The sequence below is a fragment of the Limulus polyphemus genome, unplaced genomic scaffold (genome assembly GCF_000517525.1).
Source record: "Limulus polyphemus unplaced genomic scaffold, Limulus_polyphemus-2.1.2 Scaffold3123, whole genome shotgun sequence".
Lineage (NCBI taxonomy): Eukaryota > Metazoa > Arthropoda > Merostomata > Xiphosura > Limulidae > Limulus > Limulus polyphemus.
The window spans coordinates 22272-35179 of NW_013668733.1; the positions used below are offsets into that span (position 1 = coordinate 22272).

The 12908-nt window shown below is 33.3% G+C and overlaps 1 protein-coding gene across 1 annotated transcript in view; it reads right to left on the reverse strand.

Moving 5' to 3' along the window:
- Positions 1-12908, reverse strand: part of LOC106468704 (calbindin-32-like) — a gene marked incomplete at its 3' end in the record, with an annotated part of 94674 nt that overhangs the window by 20053 nt on the left and 61713 nt on the right. Inside the window, exons 5-6 of the mRNA XM_013929144.2 lie at positions 2598-2654; positions 1670-1759 (exon numbers count right to left, since the gene is read on the reverse strand). Coding sequence (XP_013784598.1) covers positions 1670-1759; positions 2598-2654 — 147 coding nt within the window. The remainder of the gene's footprint in view (positions 1-1669; positions 1760-2597; positions 2655-12908) is intronic.

A 12908-nucleotide genomic window follows, 5' to 3' on the forward strand; every position in this document is an offset into this window, starting at 1 on the left:
GTTGCAGTTTCTGTAGCAGATTGTTATAGGGGTGGAGTTGCTAGCCCCACGCCCAAGAGGGCATGTTTGGTGCGACAAGGAGACGAACCCGCGACACTCGGATTGCGAGCCGAGTGACTTATCCACCGGGCCATAGAAAATTAAGTAAATTAATTTACATATTATTCGAAGAACTATTTGTTATTGTTTAAAATGAAGTAAAAATCATCAAATGTAGGGGAAAACTGTTCACCATGCTCAATTTCTCTTGGATTTTAAGTTTGATATGATACTTGTATTGTATCTGTACGTATATTATTAATTGTATACAGCAGTTGTAACGGTTTCTATCTTCAGGTGGGTTCTTTCTGATTATTCGATAAAATATAATGCCATGTCCATTTCACGTGATGAATGGAACGCGGTTTATATATTTTACTCAACATTATATAAACACCACCGAATCTAAACTCCACAGTATAGATTTAACTTTACAACTCACAATACAAACAACGTCGAACGATCACACTGTTTCAAGAATCTACAATCCTGCGATTCTAGCCTCACTAGAATACATATCAAAAATAGCCTACTTCCGTAACTTATCCTCTTATATTATTGAACAATATTCTAGATATTCATGAAATTTCGAGTCATCATACGTCATTACTACGTCAGACCAAAACTCTCTAGCAAACAGCACAATCGTCTATATTAAAATATAACTTACAACAATATAGATTTGAATAATTTTGTGATTTATGAGATAACACTACAGAAAAACAAACTTGGCTCACTGTGACAGTAGGCCTGTATTTAATTGATTCAGCTAACAACTAAATTAATTAATTGTGTGACGGATTTCTTATTATACATTTATTTTAATATCGTTAAATATGTATTGCGAAACTCCCGCCTATTCTCTAAAGTTGTAGAAGATTCTCTAGTCTAAGAATCAACAATATATATGAGTATGTAAACGCCAGTGTAGTTGGTATTCTTACGTAATCTGAATTTTTGAGAAACTCTCCACACGCCTAAATATACAAACAACAATACAATTTACATTAACAGTTATTACAAATAGTTATTACGAATAATGATTTGTATATACAAAAGTTTGACAAACTTACAAGCAATATAAAGTCTTCTTTCTAGTCTGGAACTACCTTGATATCCTATCAAGGGTTCACTATGAGCGAGTTAATTTCGATTTGATGTAGGTATAATTCACTTAACAGTGAGCCAGCCAGCCCTATAGTTCTCGCCGATCACACGCCGATTACAGGCCGAGTTTCCACAGATGACGTTAGGTAATGTTTTCGCAAAAGTACTAATGTCCGATGTGAATCCACTGAAGTTAAATGGTTTGTAATGCTCAAAATTTATAAACGTTCCTGGTTTCCCGATTAATTAGCGTTATAACAAACACAGTTATAGCTTCTGAGGTTTATAGCACACCAACTATAGCAAACCAATAATAGATACTCTTTTTAGGCGTGTCGCGTTGGTTATATTTGAAAACATATTTGTATCAAAAAAGAAAACTGTGTGTATCAATCTTATTGGCAAATATCATAACTTGGAAATATACTGGCATATTTAACTACTAAATTTAAATTATCATTTAACTCGGTTTCAGACCATTCGAAATTGTAATATGTAACAACTGACATTTATTTATACTCACCAAAGTATCAGTATATTCGATTAGTTTATCTTCATCTATTGACTGATATCCCTGCTTTTTGGCTTCCTTTAGTAAATCTTTCAAAAAATTCTGCAATAGTATACAACAATTCACATGTTAACTAAAAACCTGAGGAACTGGGCAAAATTACTATTCAATATTAGTGTACAAAAAATTAACATCTTGAACCGAGAAACTGGTGAAATCATTATTAATTTACAGTAGTGTACAAAACATTATATATTGACTAAAATCGTAGGAACTGGATAAATTCATAATCCTATAGTATTATACAAAAATTTTCATATTTACTACAATCATAATAATAACGCTACTTAAAAATACACTGGTATTAAAAGCGAGTTAAAGTAAAACTCGTCATTGGTGTGTTTTTAAACAACAGTATTTTTAAATAAAGCATGATTATAATATAAAAAAATATAATGTCTTTTGCATTTAGATAAGTTGATTAAATTCGTTAAAGGATAAAATATAATAAACATAGAGTAAAACAAAATGAATACTTCAAAAATTGTTTAACTAATTAGTGATTTAATGTCTTCTCTGGAATTCATAGATATATGATGAAATACTACCGGTTCGAATAATTTATTCTTGTCATATTGACCATCTCCTAATACCTGTTATTTAGTGTATTTTATCTATCTCTGTACTCACTTAACAATAGCTGATTTTCTTAATATCTGATGAAATTGATTTTTTTGCAGGACTTTTTAAAGTTTTTTAATAAGCAATCTAATGCGTATTTACTTGAAACAGTTAAAAACGTGTTAGTGTTAGGTGCACATAAACTATATTAATTTGTTACTTATTTCTATCCAGACCGTTAGACATGCTTATACTGAAACTCCCAGTTTTTCTTTTTATTTGTTTGTCAGACTGTTAGAAGAAAGATTCGTAAACAAACCTTTAGTTCATCGGCTTCAATAAAACCGCTGCCATCTGTGTCGTATTCACGCCAAATCTGTGAGAAAATGTACCATATGAAGCCTGAATTATGAAATCTAAATAAGTATAAACGTGATTTTTCATAACTTTAAATGTTGAATAAATTTCTCTCTTTTTACATAGTCATTTTGAAACTTCTGTTCAATTCCTTTTACGATACAATTCTATATGTAAATTATCCTGATAAAACTGCACATATGTTCCATCCTGAGAGCAACACGAAATAAAAGTACACGTCTTTCATCCGTATGCTAAATAAAATTGTATATATGTTCAATCCTGAAATAAACATGTTATAAAACTGTATGCATGTTCAATCCTGAAATCAATACGTTATAAAACTTTATGTATGTTTTATACTGTAACTAAATAAAACTATTTTTATGTTACATCCTCAAACCAATACACGATAAGACTGTATATATGTCATTTCTGAGCTGCAACGTCCTAAAAAAGTTCATTCAAGTAGGAACATCAACGTCTCAAATAAATTGAGTCAAGTACGAACAAAAACGTCTCGAATATGTTGAGTCAAGTACGAACAGAAATGTCTCACATAAGTTGAGTCAAGTATGAAGAGCATTGTCGAATCTTTTAATTGCATCACATAAGTTGAAACCTGCCTAAAGCTTTAGTTATGGCTCATCAGACATTATAGATTTTTCAGTTTTCAAAGTAACAAAATTGTCTTTATACTGTTTACAAAAATTGCTTTAAATTATAGTGAATTAAATGAAATTATTGTTAAAACTTGAAAATACCATGTTATAACAATCGCATCATCAACACTGAACTTCGAAGGCAGTTCAACATCACGTGGAATGAAGAAACGTGTGGCTGTCAATATTTGAAGCTCACGCGGTTCCAAATTACTTTCATCACGCGAAAGAGCTTTCTGGGGCATCATCTTTCCTTCCATTTTTTTTATAGGCAATCAAGCACGTTTCTTGTAATTGTATTTCAAGAATTTAAACGGATTTCTTTCACTATCTAATGGTAAACTGACACGGTGGGTGGAAACAGAAAGGTGCAACATCTTCGACCTAGTAAGTCTGAGAAATCCTAGTTTTAAAGTCCGAAATGTAATTTGAAGGGACTTAAAAAGAGATCATCTTTCTTTGCCGCTTAATGAAATGTTTAATCCTAGAATTACTGATGAAGGGTTATAAACCCCATAAGTCTTAAACACGTTATTTTGAAATATTTGTGCACAGAGTCTTCGGTATGATACGAGCCATACCAAAAGTTTGAACAAAAATGCCATAAATATTGCAATTAATCGCATTAATTACTACTGGGATCTCCTACGTAACTTACAAAAACATGAATAAATGTACCCAGCTTGTTTGGAATTATTTTCACACTGAGTAAGGGCTTTGCATGGCCAGATGGTTAGGGCGCTAGACTCGCAATCTGCAGATCGTGGATTCAAATCCCCGTCCCACCAAACATGCTCGCCCTTTCAGCCGTGGGGGCGTAATAACGTGACGGTCAATCCCACTATTCCTTGGTAAAAGAGTAGATGACTAGCTGTGTTCCTTCTATTCTTTGGCTGCTAAATTAGGGACGGCTAGCGCAGATAGCCCTCACGTAGCTTTGCGGGAAAGTCTAAACAAACCAAACCACACTGAGTATTATGATAAACAAAACCACTCAATATGATCCAATATGGAGACCGTCAGTAGTTAACGATATGTAAACAAGTCGATAATTTGAGTGTTAAGAAAGATGACAGTATTTCTGGGTCATAGAAACGCTTCTAAGAGTGAAATGATACATTCTGCTATATTACCAACTTAGAAAGGTGTGACTATATAATTGGCACATTCAAAAACCTCTCGTTTTTGCCTTGTTTTTCCCCGCTAAACGAACGAAAAGTTCCGAGGAAAATATCGATGTCGTTGTCTATCCGTATGTAAACATCTGCTTTCCGAATGCTAACTAGAGTTCTAAACAATAGAGTTTAACCAAAATTCTCTGATCACTTCCCTTGAGAGAAAACTCTGTTGGGTTTTTGGTTTAACGGGCAAACAACAAGATCAACATTTCAAGAAATAGAAGTCTTGTTTCCGTACAAAATCAATCTTGAGCACAAAATATATAGCTACATTATATTCATCAGCATAACAAAATGGAAACAAATTATAAGCTAATATTAGGACCTGGGATTAGCTATTCCACCGATGACTATTTTTTAAACATATTTAGAAAATATAATCTTCTTAAAAGCTTGGCGTTAATGTTTATGTTAGATAATCTTAAGAATGCCCGGCATGGCCAGGTGGTTAGGGCATTCGACTCGCAATATGAGGGTCGCTTGTTCGAATCCCCGTCCCACCAAACATGCTCGCCTTTTCAGCCGTGGGGGCGTTATAATGTGACGGTCAATCCCACTATTCGTTGGTAAAAGAGTGGCCTAAGAGTTGGCGGTGAGTGGTGATGACTAACTGCCTTCCATCTAGTCTTACACTGCAGAATTAGAGACGGCTAGCGCAGATAGTCCTCGTGTGGAGCTTTGCGAGAAATTCAAAAACAGACAAACAACTAATCTTAAGAAAGGACAAACACGCAAAGATCTGGATGAAAATAAGACAGTTTACGTTTGAATGGTGTCAGTTATTGCTGAAAAGACAAAAATGTGGAATACATTGAACAAAAAGGATACAATAAATTCCTAATATTATAGAAACTTGGCTACCAAGTCTCAGTCTCAGTAACTACTAGTATAACTAGAGTAATGTTTTTGTTACTAGTAATAAACGACCTTATAACACCTAATTTGCTATTTTTCTTTAATTTGACACTCAACGTTTCGCTTTACAGCTTCTTCAGGAGCGTCCCACTAAAACATAAACTATAGCTGACAGTATAAAAGCTTCAAATGATTTTAATAATAAATTATTGAAAAAAGTGCGAATAACGTTGAAACAATACAGCCGCGAAAATAACGTTGAAATAATGCAGCCGTGATAATAATGTTAAAATTGTACAGTCTTAAGAACAATGTTGAAATACTACAGCTCTGGGAGTGATATTAAAATAGTACAGTCGTAAAAATAATGTTGAAATACTACAGCGATAAGAATAATGTTTAAATAGTACAGTCATGAGAATAATATTGAAGTAGTACAGCCGTGAAAATAGTGTTGAAATATTGCAGCTGTGATAACAATGTTTAAATAGCACAACAGAAAAATAACGTTAAAATAGTACAACTATGAGAATATGGTTGAAACACTACAGCAGTGAGAATAATCTTCAAATATTGCAGCCTTTATATTAATGTTGAAATACTACAGCTATTAGAATAATGTAGATATAGTGCAGCCGTTATAAAAATGTCCAAAGAATACAGCCGTCAGAATAATATTAACATAGTACAGCAGAGATAATAGTGTCGAAATAGTACAGCCGTCAGAATAATGTTGAAATACTATAGATGTGAGGATAATGTAAAAATATTACAGCCGAGAGAATGTTGTTGAAACAGATAGTGTTAGAACAGCAGTGCAGTAAGAGTAACGTTTAAACACTACAGCCGTCCAAATAATATTGAAACAGTACAGAGGTGAGAATAATTTTGAAATAGCACAACCATGAAGATAATGTTGAAATATTACAGCGGTGAGAATAATGTTAAAATACTAAAACAGTGAAAATAATGTTGAAATAGTACAACCATGAGAATAATGTTGAAATAGTACAAACATGAGGATAATGTTGAAATATTACAGCGGTGAGAATAATCTTAAAATACTATAACCGTGAAAATAATGTTGAAATATTATAACCTTGAAAATAATTGATGTTAAAACACCAAATCTGTAAGGGTGATGTTGAAATAGTACAATGGTGAGAATAATGTTGAAATAATACAGCTGTGAAATTAATTTTGGAAAACTAAAGCCGTGAGAGAATCTTGTTAAAGTATCAGAGTCGTGAGAATAATATTGCAATAGTAAAGTCGTGATAATAATGTTTAAATAGTACAACGGGAAAAATAACGTTGAAGTAATACAATTGTGAGGATAATATTGAAATAGTGCAGCCTTGACAATAATGCTGAAATAGTAAAACCGTGTGATTAATGTTGAAATAGTACAACGGTGAGAATTTGGTTGAAACAATACAATCGTGAGAACAAGGTTGAAATATTACAGCGTGAGAATATTGTTAAAACAGCACAGTCGTAAGAATAATGATGAAAAAGTAAAGCCATGAGCAGAACGTTGAAATACTATAACCGTGAAAATAATCTTTAAATACTAAAGCTCTAACAATAATGTTGAAATAGTATAATGGTGAGAATAATCTTGAAAAAGTACAACCACGAGAATAATGTTGTAATAGTACAACCGTGAGGCAGAGCTACTACAGATGTGAAAATAATGTTAAAATACTACAGCCGTGAGAATAATGTTGAAATAGTACGACCATGAGAATAATGTTGAAACAGTGCAGCTGTGAGAATAATGCTGAAATAGTACAACAGTTAGAATAGTGTTGAAATAGTACAGTCATGAGAATAATGTTGAATTACTTTTGATGTGAGAATAATGTTGAAATTGCACAGCCGTGATAATAATGCTTACATAGTACAAAGGGGAAAATGACGTTGAAATACTACAAATGTGAGGATAATGTTGAAATAGTGCAGCCGGGATAATAATGTTGAAATAATACAATCGTGAGAATGATGTTGAAATAGTACAGCGTTAAGAATATTATTGAAATACTACAGCTGTAACAATAATTTAAAAATAATACAGCAGTAAGAATAATGTTGAAATTGTACAACAATAAGAATAATGTTGAAATTGTACAACAATAAGAATAATGTTGGAAATTGTACAACAATAAGAATAATGTTGAAATTGTACAACAATAAGAATAATGTTGGAGTAGTACATCCATGAGATCAATGTTTAAATAGTATAGCCATGAGATCAATGTTTAAATAGTATAGCCATGAGAATAATGTTGAAACAGTACAACCGTGAAATCAATGTTGATTTGTTTTATTTTTGCGCAAAGCTACACAAAGGCTATCTGCCTAAGCCGTCCCTAATTTAGCTTTAATAGACTATAGGGAAGGCAGCTAGTCAACACCACCCACCGGCAAATATTATGCTACCTTTTTATCAACGAATAGTGGAATTGACTGTCACATTATAACGCCCCCACGATTGACAAGCCAAACATGTTCGATGACGTGGGTTCGAATCTGAGACCTTATTAATGTTGAAATTGTACATCCGTGAGAATAATATTGAAATACTACAAAGGTAAGATTAATGTTGGAATAGCACAACCGCAAGAATAATGTTGAAATGGAACAGCTATGAGAATAATGGTGAAATAGTATAGCCATGAAAATAATGTTGAACTAGTAAAACCGAGAGAATAATGTCAAAATAGTACAGCCGTAAGAATAATGTTGAAATAATACAGCCATGAGAATAATGGTGAAATAGTATAGCCATGAAAATAATGTTGAACTAGTAAAACCGAGAGAATAATGTCAAAATAGTACAGCCGTAAGAATAATGTTGAAATAATACAGCCGTGAGAATAATGTTGAAATAGTACAGCCGTGAAGAATAATGTTGAAATAGTATAACTGTGAGAATTATGTTGGAATAGTATAATCCTTAAAATAATGTTGAAATAGTAACGCTGTGAGAAGAATTATTAAACACGTGCAGCCGTGAAAGTAATGTTGAAAACTGTACAGTCGTGTTATAATGGTAACTTGTGTACAGCCGTGAGAGTAATGTTGAAAACAGTACAGTCGTGGTATAATGGTGACTTGTGTACAGCCGTGAGAGTAATATTGAAAACTGTACAGTCGTGGTATAATGGTAACTTGTGTACAGCTGTGAGTATAATAGTGACGTACGTGTAGCTGCGGTATAATGGTAACTTGTGTACAGCTGTGAGTATAATAGTGACGTACGTGTAGCTGCGATATAATGGCGAAGTTTGAACAGGCATAGCTACACCCCTCAAATAAATGTATTATAAAAGTGAAAATTGTAATTACGTACATGTCAAAATGAACTTAACTTTGTTCACACATTAAGAGTAAAGCTTAATTAGTAACAAGTCACGTGCTTTGGTTCTAACAAAAGTTATAGTTAGTGCATTGATTTCATAACCTTCTGTTTTTACTCGCAGAGTAGAGTTGCCCCTGGAGGGATCTTTCTTTGCACTACTGACAATAAGACTTCGTCATAGAATGATATATGTGTTATTCGTGTCTGTTATTTCGTAATGAATTTTTTATGTTTTATTCTTTATTCATTTATAAACATGTCAATTGCCGCATATCTTACAAAGTTCATTGTCCTCTACAAATATTCATAAAAGCATACAGTGCATATTATAATCTAGAAGACTATTATTGAAGAACTTTTCCAACAACCAATAACAGAGAAACTGTTTCACCTTGGTTTATAAAGTGGGTAATAATATCCGCACTTAGAAATATCAACCTTTTCATTTTCTTAAAGAACTTTTTACTTATTTACAGCAAAGCCTAAAACAATTCAAAATAATAAGCGATTGTTCACACACGAGCCTCTTTGTCTTTTTAACTCAACTCATGGGTGAAATCTTCTCTCATGGTTAAAGATCATTAACATTTAAATCAGTAAATATTTTAAGATGCTTGTTCCAATCTGTTTTACAAGATTACATCAAAAATAGTTTGAAAGTGAGCACAAAAACAAGAAGTTAAATGAGCGACACAGGGTTAAAACAGTCTTCTTTTTATTCACAATAAAGTCTATACCTTAATTAGTAAATAAATTAATCAAACAATACCGAAAAGTATAAGATTCGTGTTAATTTGTTTAAGCAAAGCGTGTTGCTTCAAGTCTTAAACAAATGTTTATAAAAAGATAATGAAAACAGTTTTAGGTGAATGCTGCTTCTCCAAAATAAACAGAAAACGAACAAAAGATGTATGTGTACGTATATATATATGTATCTGTCTATAACTTGTGTATTTTTCTTTATAACTAGAATACTAAGTTCACGATTGACTAGGTGCACAAATATAGAAGAAATGTATTATCTTATTCATTCATATCAACAGTTATATTTCTCTCAATTCTTTATTTTTGATGTAACATCACTAACACTGTGCTCTCGATATCGTGTTTTGTTGAGATATATTTCCCGCCTTCTGTTGTCCACGGTCTGTTATTAATTCTTCTAAAACATCCAACTTTGTGTGTACTCAGAGGGTTTATGAAACAAAGGCATAATATGCTTGAAGGTTTTACCTTTGTAAAGAACCAGCGAAGTTTGGTTTTACAGGAATTGTATGTAACGTTGAGAAAACGCCCACTAAATAATGATGATAATTAGTTGATCGTATAGGCAACTAATTGTGACAACGGTAAACTTGCGTCGTTTTTACCTGTAAACATTTATACATTAATACTCGGGTAATATTTCTTAATATTGTTTGAATTTCAATGTAATCTGTTCTCTTCATCAAAGTCTAGAAATTTATAATATTATAAGCCACCAGTCGCTGATATTCTTAACACTTTAAACATTTTCTATGTTTTCATTTTAGCCGACCTTGTATGCCAATATTGGTTTTTCTAACAACTATTTGCAGTTTGATAACATAAACAGCGTCTCAGCTACTACTGTGTCTGTCGTATACCAGCCGGCCTGATGAGCTCTGGTATTGGACGAAAGGCTTCGTCGGTATTGAATATAGCAGATATGTTGTTACACAGTCTTCATTACTTCTACTCTTAAGTTTTTAGAATTTCTTCAGATTATTGCTATTTTAGTAAATAAATATTGAAAATTAAACCTTTGTTCAATCACGTTAAATAAAAACCAGATGGTATTTTTTAACGTTTTAAATACCAATGGTAGTATACGTCATACGCAATATAATTTTCTAATTTTAGAAACGATGAAAGGTTGCTATGTTTTCCATGAATTGTGTTCCCAGAGAAGGTTAATGGACCACCGAAATAAAACAAGCACGAAGGTCTGACGAACTCGTTTCAATGAGTTTGTCTTCCCCTTTCCTCCCCCGACTCAGAAGCTTGTGAAGTTAACAAGAACCCAAGAACAGTGCAGTAACAAAAGCCTAATCTTCACCACATGGGGAACTGCGGAATTCCCCTAGCCACCAGGTTTATTAGGACAGCCAGCAACTGCGGCAGCTAATGAGCTTCAGTAAATGAACAAGAAGCGCTCTTGGAACACGGGTAGTTACTTCTAATGACGTTCAATTCGTTAATAAAATACTTAACAAACATTCTAATTTCCGACGTATTCCTTTTCAAATAATGTGCAAAACATTCAGCTTTTTTATTAATCTCACGGTTGTCTGTTTAAAATTTGAAGTTAGCACTAAACACTGTTATAACAAGAAATAAAATTGTATGTTTGGGATCAAGTAATGTCATTCTCGTGAAGTAACCGCCTATAGGGATTTTTTAAAGTAATCTTGCTCCACGTTTTGTTTGTGTACTTCTAACATAGTTGACTGTTATTATGTTTAACAAAAGCTGAAAACAAACATTTAGAAAACTGTCGTCATCCGTTTTATAAACGCATAACTTTATCGACTGATCGATATTATAACTCAATGGCTCCTTTTGAATGGATTTTGAAACCACCAGAAAAATATACACATTATGTGTATCTAGAGACACTAGTACACATACGCTTTTTTATAATACGCTTAAATATAATATCGTGAGCGTCTAGGACAATACGTTCGAGGATTGTTTGTTTGTTATGGATTTCCCGCAAAGCTACATGAGGTTTATCTGCGCTAGCCGTCCCTAACTTAGCAGTGTAAGACTAGAGAGAAGGCAGCTAGTCATCACCACACACCGCCAACTTTTGGGCTACTCTTTTACCAACGAATAGTGGGATTGACCAGAACATACAACGACCCCGCGGCTGAAAGGGCGAGCAAGTTTAGAGTGACGGGGATTCGAACCTGCGACCCACAGATTGCGAATTGAGCGCCCTAACCACCTGGCCATACACAATGCACAGCATAAGAAAAATCTTCTGGTTTCTCAGGGCGACACCTTCAGAGGATATTTCAATATAGATTGATGTTATGGCCGAAACAATGCATTCTAATCATTATAAGTAGGAACGATAAGAAAAGTATATTCAGTTAGCTACACTGACTGCCAGATGGATTTTTAGTTTCGTTTCAAGTACATAGCTTGCTCTTATCGGAAGTTAATAGTAATTTGCATAAGCTAAATATCCGTGGTTACTCACGGCTACAAGTTTACAGTTTACAATGTAAGTAAAATTTCCATGGTTGCTCAGGGCAACACGATCAGAGAATATATCAATATGTAACGAGTAAAGTCTGCGTGGCTGCTCAGGATAACACGATCAGAAAGTATATCAATATACAAGTGTCTGTGGTTGCTAAGGGAAACACGATCAGAGAATATATCAACGTACAACATAAGTAAAACCTTCATGGGTTGCTCAAGGAAACAAGTTCATAAAATTTCTCAATACATAAGTAAAATGTTCGTAGTTGCTAGGAGCAACCCATTGCAAATAAAGATATGTGTGTGTATGTGTCCAATAGTGCATAATGGAAATATAACGGTTAAAAGAAACTGGCTCAACAATAAACCATTTATCCATATTGAGGCAAAGGTATAAGCTGTACGATACTGATGCCAATTTTTCCATATTTATCTACTTTGTTTGAGAAAACTGAAGACGAAAAAGAAAGAGGGAGGGATAAAGCTTTAATCAATAAGGAGTTTTCTATGATAACAATATTTCTAATTGTTGCAACTATTCATTAATATTATTTCGTACACTTTCACAACACAAGCGAACAGTTCGTTTCTCAACAATGTTGACACATCCAACTATTTAAACATCTAACTTAACATTTATTTAAACCTTTAGCTGTAGGTTTACTTCATCAAGATACTCTTTCTAATTAGGCGTGCAAACAAAGGGAACTTTAATCAATGACCTCGTAAATAAACAACATGAAAATACAACCTCCGCACCTAAAGTTGTCTACAACCAGTCATCCTAGGTAAATGATGAGAGATGATACAGCGTGCTTTCATCTAGTATTGATTTTATTACGTAGTAGGACGTAAGGAGTTTTGCCTAACAATATTCAATAGTGTTACGTCTCCGTTCGTTAGTTAATTTTCCGTAAAAATTCTTTCCGAAGGAACTTTACCGATAGAAGTCCTTTCTTAATAAAACTGGTTTATTCTTTCTG